Genomic DNA, 22,652 nt, shown 5'->3' on the forward strand with positions numbered 1-22,652 from the left:
TCGCCGCAATTCCACATATCCAAAGATCCACCATGGGGGGGGGGGGGGAAGATCCTTCTCCTACTTAGCGGCCAAGACCTGGAATTCTCTCCCCACCCACCTCCGCCTTACACAGAACCACCTCTCCTTCAGAAAACAACTAAAAACTTGGATATTCGATAAGTAAAGCACCCCCCCTCCCTCAAGCGCCTTGAGACCCTCTGGGTGAGTAGTGCGCTATACAAATTTTAAACTTGAACTTGAAAACTCGACCTTAGTTGTCTACCTGGCATGTACCATTGGAAGTGCTGCTGGAGAAATGTTGGGCCTATTCCCTGAAGCGCCTTATAGATTAAACACAAGGACTTGAACATGATCCGTTTCCGCACCGGGAGCCAGTGCAGCTTCTCCAGCTCCCTGGAAACAGATGAGAATTTAGGCAGACCAACGATCGATGGATGGTTACATTGCCCCATTTGTGGTCACAAGAATAAGCTCCAACTCGTGTTAATCTGGAGTCCAACAAAAGGACTGTTTGGTGTGTTAGTAATGGGGCACCTAACAGTCCTTTTGTTGGACTCCAGATTAACACGAGTTGGAGCTTATTCTTTAGAACAAATGTAGGCTCTTTCATGTATATACTTTGCTGACACAGCCATTTTATTTTGGAATTGGTTGATATGATGCCTTGACCTGTCATACAGACACAGTGTTATTCATAATACGCTCCCGCGTGTTCATTTGTTTTAGCCTGCTGTAATGATATGTTGCTGGAGTTATTTTTTTGTTGAAAAAGTAAATACATGTGCGCATATACGCTTCATTAAAGATGCAAAAAAGCTACATGGGCATTTGTGTGTGTTTCACTGCCATTGCCATTATGTTATCAAACAGCTCATTCAATAATTATGTTATTAAACTACCAGATGCTAAATATTAACAACCACCATGCTTTAAAACATTTGCTTTGCCCACACAACATGCAGTTTCCACTATCAATACAAACCTTTTCTAATATACTAAACAATGATTTGACATGAAATCATTCTGCAAACGTTATATAACAAAGTATCGTCAACCTATTGCAACTAACACCTTCCTACTACTTCATTCACGCCTAAGATATACCAGTCTCAATAAATATTTACACACACACATATGTGTATATACACATACACACATCTATACACACACACACACACACACACACACACACACACACACAACCACTGTTTCTTTCATTACACTGTAATAAATATGTTTTTTCTCTTTTAGGTATCCCCTTCTTGAATAATATGTTATTTACATATTCTTCCATTTATCATTCACCGCAATACGATGATTATGTTTGATTGAATATATTCATGTTATTTAGTATGAATCAAATTCTCCTTTCTGGTAATTGTTTAAAATGATGAAGATTTCATGCCAGTTGATAAATTCAGTTCTCGTTAAGTTTTTTTTAAACAAAATGTGCACAGTCTCACAAAATGTAAGTAAGTGAAAGGACCTTTTCTGTTATTATTTCGAATAGTTCAACAGTGATCAGATATGTTATATAGGTGAAGAATAGAGTGTGAGACAGAAAGGAACTTCACACAAGAGACTCGAGTCAGAACCATATCCCCTTTGTGTCTTTGAAGGCTACTGGGTTGCATGCTCAGCCTTCACTTGGGAGGCCTACTAGCTTGCCTGTCTGTGCAATAAGAATAGCAGATGCTGCTATTTTTCAAACACTGGCTTTATTGTTTAGATGAGGTGTGCGTATGTGATACCGTTTTTAAAACTTCAATAGGACTTTTATTTGGTTAGTTAGCCAACAAGGCTGAGACTGTAAAAAATTGACATAATGAAGGATTTTACCAATATGTTAAAATTGTATATGCTATTCACACTTCTGGGACATTAAATGGTTAATAAATCATAGTAGTTACTATTCATAGTGTGTACACTAGGATAGGGTTTTGATTTAAAAAAAATTGTTTTCAAAATGTATACCTTTTTTCCTATTGTGTCTTTCCATAATGAAAAAGGGTTAAAGTTAAACTAATTATCCCTGTGATAGATCATGGAAATGGTTGTTACCTGAATTGCATCTCATTGAATTACTGCTCAGAGGGTTGTGTGGTGGTTGCAGTCCAATTAGCTTTCTAAATAAGACTAGAATACTGACAAAGTCCTTAGTGACAGGGGGTTTCCTTCACTTTTTATTTTTCTGTACTCCTGAAGAAATGCACACCAATTTATACCAAATTACATAACTATGTCAAAATAAACAACAAAACATCACAAGCAACTCTTACAAGAACTCTTTTTATACCATGTTAAAAATGGCCTTAAGCAAATAAAATAGTCAAACGGATTAGCTTTTTATTTTGATTTGAATTCTGTTAGAAGTAGGGTTTCTGGTTGGCAGAGGTATGCACCCTGTCCAAGCAGAAACCACAATCCTAGTCAGAGTAAGTCAGATACACACCATAAATTAACCTTTGCTCACCCTCTGGTATTTTGGAACAGAGCAGGCAGGCTTAACTTGAGTTGCAATGGGTAAAGTATCTGTGCAACTCTTCAAATCGTAAAACTGTGAAAACACCACAGCAATACTACACATCTGTTTAGAAAAATAGCGTATATTTTTATGAATAAAACCAGACTAAAACTAAAAAAATCCAATAAGTATAAGCGGAGTTATGAATTTTTAAAGAATGCATGAATATGTAGTGCTTAAAAGTTTAAACCGCCAACTGGGGAAATCTGCTTGTGCTTGACTTGGGTAAATCCAGACGTTCGGGCGGACCGTGATGGTGTGGATCGGATACAGGTACCAGCCGCAGCCTGCTGAAACAGTAACTTGGTGTGTCGAGGTCAAAGACAATACGAAGACCAGGGGAGGCAATGTGTCGGTTCTGACCTGCACAACGCCAAAGTTGCATTGAGATGCGAGAAGTACCAAAGCGTTGCATTGTTGTCGACCTGCTGGGCTGTAGGTGAAGCGTACAGCACAAAGCGAGGTGCCAGCACTGAGCTGCGCAAAAGTCAGAGTTGCATCGGAACCTAGAGTTGTTGCGTATTCAGCAGTGTGAGATCGGAGGTCCGTGCGGCAGCAGCGGCGAGGAGTCAGTATTGAGGGAGATGTATGGATTTTGATCAGTTGCAGCACTTAATACCTCCTTCCAAGGGTCCAGGACTGGATTGGTACCACTTGGCAGGGCAAAATGTGCAGCAAGCAAAGTCCAGGTGCTGTTGCAGTGGGGTGAGAAGTCTTTGATGTCCCCGAGACTTAGAACAGGAAGAAAGCCAGCAATCCCTTGGAGTCACTCTCGGTTCAAGTCAAATGGGTCCAGTCTTCCTCAGCAGGGCAGAGGGTAGCATGCAGCAGGGCAGCACAGCAGAAAAGCAGCTCTTCCAGAGCAGCATTCCAGCATAGGGGCAGTCCTTGTAGCCGCACAGCAGTCCTTCCTCCCGGCAGAGTTTTTTCACAGGCCCATTAGTGTCTGATTTGGTGGGGTCAGAGACCCAGTACTTATACCCAGTTGTGCCTTGGAAGGGAAGGTGACTTCAAAGTGTGGCTTTGAAAAGCGCAGATGTCCTCTCTCTTAGCTCTGGCTCCAGACTCACTAAAGAAGGGTATGGAGCCCTTTGTGCAGGGGCAAGACACAACCTAATCAGGTGCGTCTGCTTCTCCCTCCTATTCTGCCCAGGATGGCCCATCAGGATGGTCACCCAGTCACACCTAAGCTCCCTTTGTGTGTAGCTGTCACAAAGTACAGCGGTCCATCCCCACAGATGTGTATTGTAGAAAGGCTGCAGGCACACAGGCCTAAGAGCAGAAAAATGCCATGTCTCTAAAAGTCGCATTTTTACAAGGGTAGTGATAAATGTATCTTTATCAGTAAAGGCAATTTATCATTACCCTTCCAACTATATGAAACATGACAGAACTACACCTTCTCATTCAGGAATTACAGTGTATAACTGTAATAAGGAATTCCCAATGTTACCCTATGTAAGGCCTCACAGTAGTAAAAAAACAAATTTGGGAGTTTTTCACTGCCAGGACATATAAAACTTAAGTACATGTCCTACCTTTTTTTTTTTTTTACACAGCACCCTGCCCTTTGGGCTATCTAAGGCCTACCTTAGCAGTGACGTATATGCAATAAATGGTACGTTTAAGACTTGGCAAAGGGTTTAAAATGCAAAGTCAGTATGGAATTAAAACTGCACACACAGGCTCTGCAGTGGCAGGCCTGAGGCATGTTTAAAGTTATACTTGTGTGGGTGGCACAATCAGTGCTGCAGGCATACTAGTAAGATTTAATTTACAGACCCAGGGTACATATAGTGCACTCTACTCTGGATTTAAAGATAAGTTAAATATGTCAATTGTGGAGAAGTCAACCTTGTTTTAGGGGAAAGGACATGCACTTTGGCAGTAGTGAAGTGCTCAGAGTCCTAAAGGCACTCAAAAAGAAAATCAGCAAAAAGATGACAAACATGCAAAATGTTTGGGTGAAGACCACCCTAAGGCGGTCAGGTCTAACAATGTTTTTGTGAGAAATGAAATACATATTTGCTAACCCTGTAGATGTTGCTCAGGATTCACAGTATCACTTCGCTCAGGAGTGTAGTCTTGCAGCATTCTCCAATAACACATTTGCCACTGATGCCCTCTAAGTTAGCATTTTTATGGCAAGACTGTAATTTTACCAAATTTTGTTTCATCCTTTTCCTGAACAAGATGGTGGGGGCCTTGCATACCCTCGAGCCATACTTACTTGCCTGCACTAGTGCCAGAAGGAGAGAGGCAGTGCAGACCAAGCCATGGCATTCTCCTGCAACCTGTTCATAGATTGTAATTAAGACATGTTTCATGCACTTTTTTGTGTGCATAATTATTACCAAGAAGTGCTTCATCAACAAAACTAACTTCCTTACATTTCTGGAAATCTCTATAGGGTGGATCCCATTGGGTGGCAATTTAAACAAATATACCTACCCTCCTATATTTTGCAGCCTATGGTATTTAAGTGCATTACTTACAGTACAAACATTTTCTGTGACTCCTTTTTGTAACACTCTTTTGTGAGTGTACATCTTACCTCTACTAATGCAGTCAATTAAGGAGAGGGGTCCTACTTCTAGCTTGCATATTATTGTATGCTATGATGTTTCTTTGTTATGAGATTTTCATTGAAGGACAGCGGTGGCACCACGCACACCTTTTAGCAAATACTTCTGCTAACAAGCAGCTAGACTTATTGGCTCTGCCAATTGTATTTGTGACCACAAAAAGATCTCCCATTTGGTAACATGTGGTTACCTTATGACGTTTAATAAGTGATAACTTTTGATTGAGAGCAGGTAGGAATGTCATGTTTATACACAAATGAATTTAAACCCATCTTTAATGGTAAAGTTGGATTTCTAGTCTGAAAATGCCACTTTTAGATAATTGGCATTTTCTTGCCTTAACCAATTGGTACATGCAGCCTGTGTCCTGGGTGACATCACTAGGTGTAGTTGGGCTTTCTGTATTGCTTCCAGAATATTTAACAAAGGGGACTAGATGTTGGTATGGTGGCCCTCCTGCCAGGATGGAAGGGGCGGAGCTGCTCCCTGCACCACTTGCATTTTAAAGGGGCTGCCTCAGCACACTCACAAGGAATTTGACACCAGGATTTTGTCACCCCAGACATCTTGGGATTGGACAGGAGATGAAAGGAGATTTCTGAACCAAATGTGGCACCAGGTGTATATATATTGGACCCTCAGACCAACTCTACCTCTGGATACTGCTGTGGTGCCAGAAGACTGCCCTTCTGCTTGCACACTGTCCTCTTCTCTGTGAAGGAAGACGGGACCTCCTCCCTTCATCCCAGGCTACCTGAAGTGGCTCCAATGGTCAGCTGACTGACCTTCTGTTCAGAGCAAAGGGGACATACCAAGTTCCACAGGCCTCCCTGCAACTGTCCAGCTGATGTCCTGAACTGGACCTTCTGGCCTCTGCTAGAGTGAGTTCCTGATCCCTAAGAGGTGCCTCCCCAGGCCCTGGAGCCTTGTCTGGCATCAGTTGAGCTCCTCCTGTGAAGATAATGAGAAATCCTGAAGTTTTGAGCTTTTTGCGACTGTGAATGGGCCCGTTCATGCTGAGATCTTTCCGCCGTGAAGACCGACAATGTGACGCTCCAGTGGACCCAACTCTTCACACTACAGGGACTGCCAGCAACGCAAGATCAGCACTTTGCACTACTACAAAGATAGCCAGTGGTCACTGCCAGCATGAAGCTCCAGAAACGACCAGCTGCGATGCCAGACACGATTTTTATTTTATAGCAACGACTGTCCATGATGCCCGGTCTGCTCTCTGCTCTTTGAGGTACAGTGACGACCATCTGAAATGCTCTCCCTGCTCCTCACGGTCTCCTCCATGACAAACTGGACTCTTTGCGCAGACTTTGAGAAGGTAACTTTTTCAGTGGGACTAACCTTGTCCCTGTATCCAGCCTGCACTCCATCATGGTTATCTTGAGCTTGTGATTTTCCCCTGGTTTAACAAGACCATTTAACTGAGAGTGGTGCCTTGTGGCTTTGGGCACTAAACTTACCTAAATCTTTGAAATTGCCTATCTCTGGTTCTACTGATAGATTTTTGTTGTTTGGGTGTCAAAGTATTCATTCAATTTTGCTCTATTTTTGTAAATGTGGTTTGGAATTGTTATGGCTTTTTTACTTTATTGCAGTTTGTGTGCTGCATAAATACTTTTACACATTGCCTCTAAGTTAAGTCTGACTGCTTTTATGCAAAGCTAATGCACAGGTTAAGGTTGGGGTTGTTGCTTGAGAAGGGCTAAAGACCCCGCTCAACCAATAACCCAATTTCTCCCAAAATTGATTTTGGGCAGCACAATTTTTATTGTTTGACTATGCCATTTCAAGCATTGGACGACTGACATGATTTATTGAAGGAGTGGTCATGTAATCAAGTGAAAAAGCAGGGGACGGAAATAGCCAATTCAGCAATTTGGGTTATGGTGAGGAAGTACAGAAGGCTCACTAGTCCAGCCAACGTTTCCTATCAGCCAAAGTCTGAAGAAAGTAAAAATGGGGAGGAGAATTTTGACAAGTGGGAAGGGATTTTCTGACTCTCAATGGACATTTTTTCTGGAAGCCACATGATGTGCCTAATGTTCCCAACCGGGCATCTAATGAAGAGTTTGGGGAAAGAGTGATTCTTGGTGGGAATGAGGCCTCTCTTGCTGATCTCACTCAAAAGCATGGTAGGCAGACTCACATACATAAGAACTCCTAACTCAGCCCATTGAGGTTCCACAAAAGGCACACCCGGCCAAGGTTGGTGTGTCAACTCACTTCTCCAAGGACACTCAACTCAGCACCTGTGTTTTGGTCACCACATTAGGCACTCCTAGCCTAGCCTGGTTCATGTTCACTTACCAGAACTACTTTTGGCTCAGCCACTATCTTTCGGTTCCCTCTTTATACAATCTCAGCCCGTATCCCTGAACACTTCATTAGGATTCTTAACCCAGATATGCTTCAATTGCCACCACACTCATTCTCACCTGATTCTCAGTGCCAGGTTGTACACTAAGGTCTTTAAGCCCAGCCACTGTCTTTCCGTTCCCACATCAGGAACTCCTGCCCAGACTGGTTTACTGTTTGGAGTTTGTGGATTTGGTGTGGGTCCTAATGCAGTTGAACTTGCAGGAGTGGCAGGTGAAGGGTCCATGGGTGTGTCCTGGGGCGGCTTGGTAGCAGTCTGGGAATCGGCCGGGATTAAGTGCTGAGAGGGTTGCGGCATCGTACGTTATGCGGGTGGAGTGGATTTTGCGGGGGCCAGGGGGTTTGGCGCTGGGCGCGGTCCAGGCGCGGACGGGCGTAGACAGGCTTACCTTTGGCGCGCATGGGGCGCGTCCGCTGCGCGTAGGCTGGTCTGACATAAGTGGATAGTGGGGGGGGGCGGAGCGAGGGAGTGTCAGCTGGGAGGCGGGAGCGGGGTGGAGATACGGGCTGGGAGGCACAACAACAAAATGGCAGAAAAACAAAAGTGAATCCGGACGAGGTTGGGCACAAGCAGGGATATCGCTATAATGTGGGCAGAGGCACCGGCACAATCAGGCACAGATATTGTCAACAGGCAATGCGAACTTAGCAATATAGCGCTACAGTATCAAGCAACCAATATAGCGCTACAGTATCAAGCAAGCACTAATGATAATGCGCGCAATGTGGACTATATGCAGTAAGCGCTACGCTGTTAATCAGGCACAACAACAATTCTAGACAATGAGAGCAAATCACAAGGTATTGGCAGCAAAGCAGCAAAGCGCTACGATACCAGCTGGCTAGGGAGCGTGGGGAGCGACCGCTTCTGCATGAGTCAGGACGGTCACAGCGCTGGGGCAGGCGGGTCCTTCCTTTACTTTCAGTGGGAGGGAGGGTCAGCTGGGAGGCGGGAGCGGGGTGAGATACGGGCTGGGAGGCACAACAACAAAATGGCAGAAAAACAAAAGTGAAACAGGACGAGGTTGGGCACAAGCAGGGATATCGCTATAATGTGGGCAGAGGCACCGGCACAATCAGGCACAGATATTGTCAACAGGCAATCCGAACTTAGCAATATAGCGCTACAGTATCAAGCAAGTAATAGGGGGCTGATTAAGACTGCCCGTATCAGGAAGGCGCGCTGGGGGGGGGGGCAGAAGCTTCGTCAGAGGGGCGGCGAATGCTTGGAATGCTCTACCTCTGGCCCTAAAGCAAAGTCCTAACCTGTTGGCATTTCGGAAAAAGCTGAAAACATGGCTGTTCACGAGCTAAACGAAAGGCTTGAAACTCAGGGAGCTACCACTTCAGCGTCAGGACACCGGTTGGTAAGAGTGCGCTTTATAAATGGTATGTATAAATAAATAAATAAATCCATAAAAATACGATGGCTTTGGTGGACAGCCCCTGCATGCAATGTGGATCATGAAAAACACATGAAGACGAATGGCTGGAAGGTGCCTACCCAATGCCTGCTCTCTCTTGGTACTTCATATTGTACTTGTTTTGATAATTGATGACAGGAGGTATTTTTCTATTAAAGTTCACTGTAACCAGACCTAAAAATCAGCTATTCCAATGAAAAATATTATTTTATATTTCACCAAAGTGCAAAAGGGGTGTGGTGAAATATGCTAGAAGTGCATAAGGAGCTATTTGGGGAGGCTGGTCCATAATGAGGCATGAAAGGCAAAGCAAAAATAACTAGACGAGAAGCATATAGTGAGGCATTCAATGCAAGGTGGACGTGTAGTGGGATAGGACACGAACCTTTAGCAAAACTGTTTTCTCATTGAGGAGAAAAATGTGAAAGCTTGTGCACATGTTAATGTTTTCGATTTTCTTTTGCTTCAAAATGATACAAATATTTTATAGAAATTAAATAATTATACAAATGCATGCGTTTTTAGCCAATGATGAACTCCTTGACCTCCGTGACTTACAAATCAGAACTGCTAAGTGACAGTTTGCATTGATTTAAATTAGTGATTCCGGCTATCAAATGTCTTAATCACATACAGTTCCCAACAGTACAGTGTAATTTTGCACTGACATTTGCACAGACCAAGTTGTAAAAAAAAATTTATTTGAGCTGGTTCAACAAAAAATTGGTGCATAAGTGCTCTGCTCCAGGGTAGAGCGGTGTGTGTAAATGTATCCTTAAAATGTAGCTCTTTGATATTGGTGCATAAGTGCACTGTACCAGGGTAGAGTTGTGTGTTTAAAGTTACCTATAAAATGTAGCTCTTTGATGCCAAAGTTTTGTCATTTTACAAAAAAAGTTAACTGAGGTACCACTGCCGACATCAAGATTGAGCTTTCATACAGATCTATGTGTCCCTTTGCACAATGATGACCGTACTTACATGAAAAGCAATCTAAGCACTTGCAACACTGTATGCAATTATTTTTGGTATACAGGCTTGAATTAAACACAAGGGTTCCTATATTTGTGGACTGTAGTGTCTTGATGGACACGTAACAAGGCAACCCCCATCCCTGAGGGGTGGTACATTCAACCGAACACCCATCCACCGCAGGCGAAATTAGTCAGGTGACCCCACCAATAAAAGAGGCTGTGCGCACATGCCCATGGTCAGTTGCATACATATGCTACGTGTCATTATTCCTTCCAGTAAGTCGGCCTAAGGCCTTCAACATACCATAGACCATGTTCCCAAAGAAGTGCATGGTTTATTACTGAAGATGAAGTAAAAGATTTAACTCTCATCTCGATTTCAACATTGCTCGTTATGCGAACTTTGGGGAGGGAGTCTATCTTTTTGCTTCTTTGAGGGCTAGGACAAGAGGAAGGCAGCTGCTTTCAAAACTGGATGGGCTGAGGCATCCTCTGCTCACTAATGCTTGAGAGAAACCTGGTGGCCACGATTTCCTTTTTGGGCAAATTATTTAATGCTGCTTGGAAAGCATACACCTTGATGCATTACCACTGAATTATGAAATTATTTCAGTTACTCTACAGAATGACTTTTAAAACAAATGACTTTCTAGACAATATATTTAAGAAAAATATTCTGTAAAATTCATAATTTTGCTATGTTTTTACGGCTATGTATATGCATTGTATCTTTCTCGTGCTTTTCAGAATGGCTTGGAGTCATTGTGCATCAGAGTAACATGGGCCTGGTACCAACCAATTTTCCTTTCCTGGTCAGGCATGGGACCAATACAACTGGTTTCATTCGATTTCGATACTTTGAAGCAATTAAGAAGCAAATAGAGAGATTCAGTTTTCCTCCTATCATGAATGTTACTCCGGTTGTAATTTCAGTATTCAGCATAGCCCTGGATTATTCAGATCCCCACTTGTGAAATGAGATGGATAATGATTTAGTCAGAATTTATATGCCTTTCCATGTTTTAGTCTTTTTACCTTTTTCATTGTTTGTTAAACTTTCAGAATTAATATGGAAAATCTGTACTCCGAAACCACTGCCAACTTGAAAAAGTTAAGGGAAACTCAGAACAAAATGTCATCCCCCGCAACGCAAGACGTAAAAGAGCAGTATGAGAAACCAATTCAGGCAAGTACTTTCCTGATATTGGCAAACGTCTCTCTTGTCAACCTGTCCCATGTTCTTTCTTGACATTCGTTGTAGGCATGATGATGTCTGTAAGTTTAATTACTGTATGTAATTCCATTGCATATTGTAGTGCTGGGATATCTGTCTAGGTGCAGAGGTCTTTTTGGCATCTTCACTCGTTTGATTCAAGATCCTAGTGTTGGGAATGCCTCGCTATCAGGCTAACAAGTCTTTTGTTGTTGACCACAGTCATGCAACTGGACCTGTGTAAGGGTGCATACGTCTAACGAACAGTTTATTCTGTCTCTGCACTTGTCCTAGTGTCCCTTTAGTTGGGGTTCTTTTAAGAGAGTTTATTTAGTATGGTGTTGGTCTGTCACTCCGCTAAAGCAACCATAACACCAATCAAATATTTTTCAATCACTTGTTGGGATTTTGCTATCATTTACACCTTCTCAATTGCCATGAATTTGCCTGAGCCTCTGTCATCACATGCTATTGCTTCTGGACGTGCCATACTGGACCAGATGATTAGGGCCGGATTTGGAACCCAAAGCAGCCCTGGCAAATTTTGTCACAGCAGCTCATACGGTACATAGCGAGTGCAGCGAGCAAACCTGACCACTACAAAGGGGGATCCTGGGGGTGTGGGTGAAGGAAGGGGTATTTCCCCCATGAAAATGTTTGGGGCAATTGTGCATTCTACAACACATTTTTTGTTATTTCTTTAATTGTATTAGCTTTTAAAGCATAGTAAATAATTACAATTCTGTGCCCCAGGCTGCGACAATATTTGTCGGGGGTCTTCAATGATTCCCTCAAGTTTACCCTGGGAGAGGTGTGGCGCCGCGGCCAGGGCGACTGACGCTGGAATCTGGGGATCAGGGTTCGATCCCCGGCTCCGGCGGCAGATTAGCCCAGCACCATGTGACTCTGGGCAATAGCTTGCTTAATCTTCCCGACGGCCCCCAGCGCCTAGAGACCCTTACGGGTGATTGTGCGCTTTACAAATGTGGACTTTACTTTACCCTCCAACAGTGCCTCATATAGCTCTATAGCACCTCATGTACCAGTGTAGGGTGTTGGAGCATTTGACATCACACACATGCAGAGACAATGAATCATGCATGTGTAAATCAGTGTATAAAAAATGTCACACAAGGTAAAGGGACTACAAGGTGTAGGGAATTGACATGCCATCCAAATTGGTAATAATTTTTTAGGAGTGCCTTTTCTGGAGAAGCACAGATTCCGGATTCAGAACATAACATAGTGGTTAGGGTTGACTTTAATAATAAGGATGTATTTCTATCCAAACAAATGTGTTTTAGCAACATCAGGCTCATGAAAGAGTGGGGAAAAAACAAAACCTACTAACCTGTACCATGCAGCTTACATGCTAACCTTTGATGGCAGTTCATGATTGATTGTAATTTATGAACATCACAGTAACAAAATAATCTCTGTTACAAAAGTAGTAACCACTGAGCTATGCACATGAAAAAATTTTCTTTTTATATGCATGGTACACATTCTTTGCAGCAGGCATATCAACCCTCTGCTCTACCTTAGATGAGTCAAGGCTGCTTCTAGACAAAACTCCCATCTCTCTCCAGCAGGCACATTAATCACTTGAGTTATATTGACACTTACATAGTTGCCCAAATACCACTAGATATACAAGGAACTTTGCAGTGCTTTTAAAACTGCTGCACTGCTACAAAACCGGCCCCCAATAAAAAAAAAACCCACTTACCTTTCCATGCTCCCAGGAAAATGTCCGGCCACTCCAGCCTTGCAGATGATACATGGCAAGAGCTGTAATCTTCTTTCTTGCAACTGTATAGGACAACACATCTTGGCAGCATGTCATCAAATTTCCTGAACATGTTGGGAATAGATCACACTAAAGCTTGGAAATAAACATTTGAAACTGAAGGCATTAATGTGGAAAAATAATTGCATGCATATTTTTCATGATTTTGTGAAATAACCCACAAATTTATTGTCCGCGGTATGCATTGTTTCAACATTATGTTCTCCACACCGGGCACCCCAATACAGGGAAAAAACATGGAGTAGATGGAACCATGATGGTACTGATCAGCAAAATGGTCAGTTGAAAACATCCTAAAGAATGTGGCTATTTAGACAAGAACACTCTGCATTAGAACACTGGAATGCTAAGAACTCCATTGATGACAATGGAATAGCTCCAGGCTTATAATGGCTGGTATAAACCTTCTGCTCCAACTTCCCAATGTTTGTCTTTCTGTTTGTGCCTTTTTAATTCAGAACATTCTACCCTAAGTGGGTGGAATGTTCTAATAGCCTTGAGCTATACCGGTTGCTAAAGGCCTGCTCCATCGTGTTATCCCTCGGGTTTATAACTCTAGTTCAGGGCCTCTAACAACTGGTATATCTCTCTGCTGTGGGCTATAGGGCTTTATAATATGACTTATTATTTTGCTATCCCCAATATAGTTGCCCATTGTTGCAGGAGCAGTGATACTCGTTGAAATAACAGGACTAGTCAGAAGGAGGGGAGATATGTCACAAATGCAGTATGTGGCTGCTGTACGCTATGCCTATCAAGCTAGATGTAGTCACGTTTGTTTCAAATATGCCTACTACTATTCAGGTAGCACAGTTGTGGAATAGCAAAACCAATTTTTTTTTCTGAGCATTGCAAAACTTTTTCTTTTCAGCTCATTGGGGTTGGATATGTCAGATATTGCAAATTAACTTTTACTACAGTGATGGCAACATGTATACATTATGACAAAAGTGTTTTTCTGCACCTTTGGCATGGTAAAACGTAGGTTCCATAATGTTGTGTAACCTTAAAATGTGTGTGTAAAAGGATCTTCATTTTCAAATTAGAATGGCTCTAACTCCTACAACTGCTGACTTGTCTAATAAATACACTTGAAATAATTATGCAGTGTGAATGCGAACATAAGACCATAATATTACTTTTTTATTTCAGGACTGTGTTGATTCATTGAGATCACTAGAGGAAGAGCTGGAAAGTATTGAAAAGAAGAAAGCAAACCTTGCAGTATACCTCTGTGAAGATGTAAACCGTTTGTCCTTGGAAGATACATTTTCCACAATAAAAACGTTTAGGGACCTTTTCCTTAAAGCTCAGAAGGTTTGTATCTAAAGGTCACTGGTCTCTCCTTAATCCACTGAAACGATAGAAACCTAGTTTGAAGGAGGATATGGTCGTAGATTCTGATCTGAGCTGGAGAGGATAACTTATCACCGATATTCTAAATGGCTTTCAAGGGGTCCTAAATGTAGAATGTTTTTTAATTGGTAATGTTTAAAAGGTTGCACTGATGCATAAAAAAAAGGTTTTTTCTGCATCATGCCTTGCTATATTCTCCATCACAAATCCCAGATAATATTGGTGGCCAATGCTAGAATTCTATCTAACCTGTCACTGGGTGCCTATGACATGGATTAGGTTTCTTAAAAACAGTCTGTTTCATTAAGGTTAGTTTATTGGATAAGAATATTCTATGAATTGAATATATATAGCTAGATCGGTTACATTTTTTAAATGATAGCTTTTTATTATGCAGTAAAATATTGTAGGCCGAATCCTTACAGTAAAGCAAACTGCTATAATGATGCCTATTATTATCTAATAAGCACAGAAAATACTGCTCATGGTCTATCTTTGTTCGAATATTCTAAACATTATAATATAATTATCAGATAAACAAGATACTGAAAAGCATTTATCAAACATATCACTCAAGATCAACATATCTATTTAATTTGCCTCGTTAGATAAGAGTAATAACTCATTCAGTAACTCTGCATATTGTTGCGTAAGCTACAACTCTGGCATAGCTCTGCAAGGTTTGTTTTCCCACCCATGGGTGACTTAAGTGAACTTCGTTCAATGCACCAGTGCTGAATGTGAAAGACAGGTTATTGTAGCCCTGCAAAACTCCACTCAATAAACTGAAGTGAAATTGTTTGCATAACCGTAAAGCTGTGTCCTTCTTCAGTGCTTCATATACACACAGTAATAAAAGAAACAGGCACTTTTAACTAAAAGTATTTATTACAACAGTGTGAACCTGTTGATTAGTAAATCTAAAACAATCACACAAGATATCCTAAGAAAGCAAGAAGTAACATTGCAAACGAGAATAAAATGAAAATTTCTAACAAGGTTAAATTGTCATTTAAAAGTCTAAAACCCCTAACCTATTTTTATGCACTACCCTAAGAGTTTATAGAGGAGCAACTTGCGAACTACAGTGTCTTGGGGAGAAGTGGCGCACTACATACCTTGTGGACAGCCCAAGTTGTCATTATCAGAAGAGCCGGGGAGGAAGTGTTCCCTGCGAAAGACAAACACATGCTGCGGTAGCTGCTCTCCTTGGGGGACTCTGCTCTGATAAGCTTCAGGCAGGGTGCATCAGCTTCTCTAAGTGCCGGCATTAATCAAGATAGTCTTTGGACGGTATCTTGCATGATAAACTGGAATGAAGGACCTCTCTCCCTAAGGGGTGAAATGGTGGTGCTTAAATGCAGAAAAGTAATCAGAGATAAAAACCTCTGACATAGTTTTAGGAATTTGGGGTATAGGTATGGGTACCAAAGAAGGGGTCTTAGACATATCTTCAAGAAAATGAGAAGCGAGGTGACGTCAATTTGAACTACACCTCTTTGATGAATTATCAAGGGGTTTCTTGATGGCCCTGACACATTGATAAAGGAACACTTGTTTCAGCCAGCGTGTCTCATCAGGTGTGCTATCTAAGTCCTTATCAGACCACCTTGACACTCTCTAACCTTCTCATTTCAACGAATAAGGGTGGATGACATTCGTGGTATTATTGTTTACAGCCGATATAACAATTTGGAAGGGGTGTAGTCTGAAATGGATCAGAGGGCCTAACGGGAATGGAGTCGGGCCTTTATGTCCATATCATGTGCAGCTTTTCTCCCGGATGTCTATTTCTATCTCCCAAAAATATCTGCTCCCATGGATATTCATGGCGCAAACATCACATTAGTGTCCATCTGGGAAAGGCTGACCCACTTCTCGCAGTCTCAGTCTATATCTCTGCTGAATTACATTAGTAAGATCCTGCCAAGAGTTAAAGCTAATCCCATACAGGCTCTTTTTAGAAACATATTATATCTGGACCAGCAGGGCTTCATGGACGATTGGGAAGTGGAGCAAAATATGTCCGCTTTCATTTCCTCTATTGATAAATCTATTTTGTACTCCACTACACATAATAATGCTAATCTTTGTTTCTATAAAGATCCTTATGATAGAGTTGTCATAGATGAGAATTTAAGTAAACAGTTTCATAATCAGAGAGACGCACACTAAATGTAGCCTTTGTCGCTTGCACAATTCCTTGTCTTTATTGAGTCCCTCGTAATCCGCTTGCATTCTGATGCTCGGATACTGCCCTTTCTCTTAAGGAATATTCCAATAAAAATCAAGCTTTCTGTAGATGGTTTGTTAACAGTAACTAGCAAAGTAACTGCCTATTAGTGACGTAATGAAAAATTGACTGATTTTGACCATTTTCCTGTTTATATATTAAATGATAAAAAAGCAGATGTCATATAACAAAAGATCCAGTAGACTCTATCTGTGCCACTTGGCTAGAAAACCTCCAGTCATTACAGCAAGCTATCACTTTTATCTTCAAGAACCATGCTTCCCTTTTGCCAGGGACATAAGACCGTTTCTACTTTGTACACAGGATTCTGTTCAGCAAATAAGCAGTTTGGGTGTTCTTGGAAGCAAGCAGAGTTAACTACAAAATGGTTTCACTTGAATGGAACATAGGCAGGCTTTTATCATGAAGAACACATCTGATTGGTACTGACTTCTAGTTTTTAAATAACGAATCCTAATATTTGGGATCATGCTATTCTTCTAAAACAAAATACTTTACCAATTTACTCATGATTATACTTTTAGTCCAAACGTCAGTTAAAGAATTCCAGTGCTTTTGGCATTTGCATTTGGCCTTTCTATTCGAACTTCCTAATATATCTAACTGCCAACTACTACATATCATTGTAGGACAACAAAGACAGGAGGGATCAAGCTGAGAAGGCAGAGAGGAGGAACAAGCAGGCTGCAGAGGAGGAGGCTAAAAGGCCAAAGGGGACAGATGGAAAGCCAGGTAAGTTGAAACTATAATTGGAATTTACTGCTTCCATTTTGTTCTGTATTTGGCAGAGAGCAGAGCACTGGCTGATTACTGACGTTATGCCTCAGTTCTGGAATCATTCTGGGACTAGATGTACATGATGGTTGGTCATAATGCTGGTGGCTGTTGGTGATTTTTGCTGAATGTGGTTGAGGCTGCTGCAGATGGTATTCATAGGACCTGGAATAAGATATTCAATAAATAGTGGGTAGGTGGTCACTGACCTCTCGTACACACAGCCAGAGGCACATGAAATGCCAAGTACTATAAAACATGAAGTTTAGCACACGCTGTATCTGCACCATATATGTTCTTTTTGCATTTTGTCATTAGTGTGACCGATTAGCACCTATTAGCAAATGAAGCACATCTCCTATTCCAGGCTGCACGTTTCTGCTATTTCACACATTGGAACGAGGCAGTAAGTGTCGCACACAATAGGAAAACCCTAGAACAAGGAAATATTCGCCAGTGTACCCTTTGAACATGTGGCCAAAAAGGGGTAAGTATCAACAGCAGCATACTTTCCCACTAAGGAGTACAAGTGATATCAGAAACAATAGAAAAATGTCCTGTGACACTTGAAGCCTTTTAGTAGAAAACTTCCCTACGTTGAGAGCAACTTTTCCATATTTTATGTTGTATAATCACCCCTCCAGTTGATCCTCTTCTTTTTCCCTAAACTGACTGCAAAAGACACATGATGCAGAAGGAAAAGAATGATGGGGTGCCTGTTTGGAACGCAGGCATTTGCAATGAATACCTTCACAATGATTTTTTTCTTGCCTTCCCTCACCCTATTTAATTTTAGCTAAATGTAAGAGATTAGAATCCGCCTTACAACCTGCATATGTTTGACCGTTTGACTTGTAGGATGTAGATTCCGGGCCTGACGAGCTCTGGCAGCTGCTGAGTGTCGTAGAGGGACGCTGCTGCTCCCAACAAATAACTAAATTGCAAGTAATGTTTTTTTACATCCTGATCCAGTAGAGCGCACTTGGTTTGTCAGCTCTGTAAGCATGTGTGCATCCATAAACCCCAGAGCAATGACACTGTTCGTGTCTGAAAAACCCCATGTTGACGATGTTTGAGATGGTTTTCTGGACCGATTATTCTTTCTGCAAAATGTTGAGATGGTCTTATAACACTTTGAGCTACTTTTATGGATTACATGCAGTTCTATATATTGATTAAGCCGCAAAGATGTGGCTCCTGCTGGATTTCTGTTGCTGCAAGAGCACATTAACGAAGTGCTGGATTTTTTTTTTTTTAACCTCCCTCTGTCCTATTTTTTTGTATTTTGAGGTTCCTCGTGAATCTTGGTATTGTGTACCCTAGATTCGAGAGGACACCACAAGAGTAGTGAGACTTGTTGACAAATGCATTGCGTTGTCATCCATTGGGACAGGAGGCTTAAGCACAGTGGATACATGTAGTATGTAATTAAAAGGGATCGAAACGTTGTCGACTATATGTACACCGTAAATGCTTTCTTCACCAATATTACTCATGTGTACCTGTGTCCCATCACATCTGTGCTTGTGCTAATCAAATGCCTGAGTCTTCCTGTATGTTTTTTCAGTTTTTTTGTACATACTGTATGTCTGCTTAGTAGGACGCAGGCTTGTGTCTCACTTTATTGTTTTCGTGTCAATTTTACGAATTAAAAGCATTTGTCTGGCTGGGCAGCTTCAAATATAGTACGGACTCTGGTTCTAGAGTTAACTTTTAAGTTCATCGTTCTTGTTTAGGGCCACTGTGTTAAAAACATGTAGTATGTGAGGCACTTCTAAAAAAAAAAATAATAATAATTAAAGTCATTGATCCCTGCGTAATTCCCATTGATTAATGTGTGAACATGTTAACCAATTTCCCAAGTAAATGAGGATGTACCTAGGCCTGTGCAATGGCTGGTGTTTTGAGCAAAACGGTCGCCTTAAAAGATGGTAGCACTCCACAGGATAGATGGGATATAATGTGCCTCCCAGAATGCCCTTGGGGAATGCAGTCCTGCTTTTGGAGGAGGGGTGGGGGGGGGGACTATGGTCCTCTCCAAAGACTAGACCGGGTGCACATCCAAAGATGACGCCCTTTCAGCGGTATCCACATTGTCAGTGTTATTGCCTGCTCACTATGCAGCCCCCTAGAGTGGGTGAAGTTTCAGGGTGCTCCCATAACCATAGGTGCTGTCAACGCTCCCCTCAAGGCTCGGAGGGAGGGATTTATTTGTCAAACATGTGGAGCAGCAGCTTCAGCTACCTATCGCCTGTACTTTCTGACACACATGAATTCTCCCCCTCACCTGCCATTTAAATATAAACCCCGTTTTCCTCCAATTCCCCTCCACTGTCCTCCCTTCATTGCACCACTCCCCAGCAGTTGTATTAAAAAGGAATACTTGTTGTCATACAATGAGCCACACACCCTCAGTGTCTTCCCTTGCCACCTAGCTCTCCAAGCCAAAACGACAAAGCCTCGGACTTTCCTATTGGCAGTGGGTTCTGGAGATACTCGTGGCTGACGGGAGAGATACCAACTGGTGGTGTCCTATAACCAAAAGCGTTCGGCCACCCCCAATAAATCTGTGGAGACCCAAGAGGGGTGAAAGACAGTGGGTAAAGCGGCAAACTATCATTCAGTACTCCCCTGCTTCACGTCTGTACTGAGGAAAGACCAGGGAGTCTATGCTCCCCTTTAAGAGGACGCAACTGTGAAAAATAATTGCTGTGACTTAAGAGCAGTGATAAACATAATAATCCATATTTGTAAAGCGCAAACCTATCACCCCTTATGATTTCAAGGGGCTGGGGGCCATCAGGGAGATTAAGGAAACTGTTGCCCAGGCTGACACCGGGGATCGAACCATAAGCCCCGTGTTCCGGAATGAGTCGCTCTGGCCGCTGCCCCTCACTTCTCCCTCCCAGATTTGAAACTGGTATTTACTCTAATGGCTTCAGTTCAAGGCAGGTTTAAATAGATTTCTGCAGTCACAATGTCTCTGAGCAGATACACTTCTGCTCACAAAACAAGCTACACCATCATTGTTAATTAAGAATTGTATGTAATGACTGGTTTATGCCAGATGAACCTTGGTTTCTGAATCCATGATGAATATTTATTGATGTTTTAAATAACAAATCATTGAGTGTGAATGTGTACTTTTCAGTCGCTTAGATATCCATGCCACTGCAAGTGATGGAAAGATGTTTGACCCACTGTGTTCGTGTTGCCTCAGAATAATCAGTTCTGTCTGTTTTTACTGCTTACTTCATAAAGGTGTGGTGAAAGTTGAAGAGGAGTGCATCATCGACGCCTTGCTTTCGGATATAAGGAAAGGGTTTCAGGTACGGAAAACTGCCAGAAACTAAAGCGACACTGACGGCGCCCAGAAAGCTGCTGATAATCAAGGTTTTGGTAAGAGGTCAACACGCATGAACCTGGTGTGGCTTGTCGATACTAATCTGCTGCCCGCATCTTCCGGGATGAGGACTTCCGGCCGGACTGAACAGCCTGCTTTTTGTAATGCCGCGGTTGCTTTCTCTTCAAGCAGATAGATTTTGTTTGGCTTTTTCTAAGGCTGTTCATTACTTTAATTGCTTCTCCTGTTGCATTACTATCTTGTTAATTATTTCTATGGTGCATGTCGAAAATCAATAGTGTAAATACAATAATATTTGTATATTTTTAGTTGCATGTTTTTTCATTCCTAACTATGCTTACACGTGTTGCTTTATTTTGCTTCCCAATGTTCCTTTTTCTGGTTTGTTCTGTACTGAAACTCAATTTGTCAAAGTGAATGTTGCAAAAAGTATTGTGTGATCAAATGCATTTGCATGGGCACTTAACACCAGCATGGCTTACTTAATTTGATTGTTTTAATGTCTGAAAAATGTGTTAATGGTGTTTAAAAAAATAAAGTCGGAAATTTTGAGAATATTGGTACAATTGTCTGTTTGCTATATTTGTCAATGGCCTGTGAGAATATGCATGTATAATGAATAATTTATGTAGAATGGAATCTTTAAGCATACTAAATACCAAGAATTGGAATTTTAAAAAGTTTTACTTTTTTATAGGTATGTAATGTGATCTGGTACTGAATACATTGGCCAACGGAAAGCGCTAAATATCATGGATAAGAACCATTGAAATCCCAGGGAGTCACCTCTGACATGAATTGTAACCAATTTAAGATCCAAACCAAATTGACTTTAGCTTATAAACTACCTTATACCACTCTCTTCAAGGATGTTTTGTAACCTCAATACCCGAACTGGACGATTGTCTCCTTCCCTCTCCCCAAACTCCAGGGAAATGGTAGAATTTGACTCAATCCTGTGTTTACAGCACTGCCAAGTATACCACATATTATTCTTATGTGGTGGTATACATCACCACACAAATATTCTTAGTCACTCATTTGTAGCTCCCCTGATGAAGCGGTGTGTGGGCAGCTAGGGGAAATTTCTCTGTTTATAAGTTTTTACCACCACACCTTCTACTCCTACTCTGCTACCACAAACTTCGATATCTCTGTGATTGCCCCATATAAACTCTACATCAACCATAGACTATAAGAGTCCTCTGATGGATCTTTTAGTCAAGCTTATAGGGACTTGGATAATCAGAGACATATGGCCACTCCTTCATGAGGACCTGGAATAAAGAAGTGCCTTACTAATAACCTATATACACATAAATATCTATGACTCTAAACTAAGAAAATGGTATGCCCATGTATAGTTGTAACAAGCAAATCTTATCTAGATGTTCGAGGCCTATGGGCTGCAGATGGTACATTTACGAATAGATCGCTATCAAGTGTTGGGCTCGGATGATTGCACTTGTTTTTCTCTTGGAGAAGTCTTTGTCGTCACGAGATCGATGACTCCTCCTTTGGGTGCTTTGGGTGCATCTATCTATTAGCCGAACACCTACCAGGAGTTCAAAATCAGATAGCAGACATCCTAAGCAGACAGTCAGAACAAATACACGAATGGGAACTGCACCACCAAATACTGCAACCATTCTTCCAAAGATGGGGACAACCAGAGATAGATCTCTTTGCCACTCATCAGAACGCAAAATGCCAAAGCTTCGCATCCAGGTACCCACACCACCTGTCGCAGGGCAATGCGTTATGGATAAATTGGTCCAACAAATTTGCATACGCTTTTCCCCCTCTCCCACTAATCCCATTAGTGGTCCGAAAGCTGCAACAACACTCAATGACCATGATACTAGTAGCACCCACGTGGGCACGACAGCCGTGGTTCACCACGCTCCTGCAACTCTCACAAGTGCCACACCAAAAGCTAAGAATTTTACCCATGCACCTTACACAGAAACATGGAGAAAT

General features: G+C 41.8%; 1 protein-coding gene across 1 annotated transcript in view; it reads left to right on the forward strand.

Annotated features, from left to right (window-relative positions):
• LOC144781424 (inverted formin-2-like) overlaps positions 1 to 21,223 on the forward strand; it is a 273,145-nt gene extending 251,922 nt beyond the window's left edge. The window contains exons 17-20 of the mRNA XM_078660274.1: positions 10,964 to 11,087; positions 14,077 to 14,241; positions 17,164 to 17,266; positions 20,570 to 21,223. Of these exons, the coding sequence (XP_078516400.1) occupies positions 10,964 to 11,087; positions 14,077 to 14,241; positions 17,164 to 17,266; positions 20,570 to 20,661 (484 nt within the window). The 3' untranslated portion in view covers positions 20,662 to 21,223. The remainder of the gene's footprint in view (positions 1 to 10,963; positions 11,088 to 14,076; positions 14,242 to 17,163; positions 17,267 to 20,569) is intronic.
• The last annotated feature ends 1,429 nt before the right edge of the window (positions 21,224 to 22,652 follow it).

Source organism: Lissotriton helveticus, chromosome 9 (genome assembly GCF_964261635.1).
Source record: "Lissotriton helveticus chromosome 9, aLisHel1.1, whole genome shotgun sequence".
Lineage (NCBI taxonomy): Eukaryota > Metazoa > Chordata > Amphibia > Caudata > Salamandridae > Lissotriton > Lissotriton helveticus.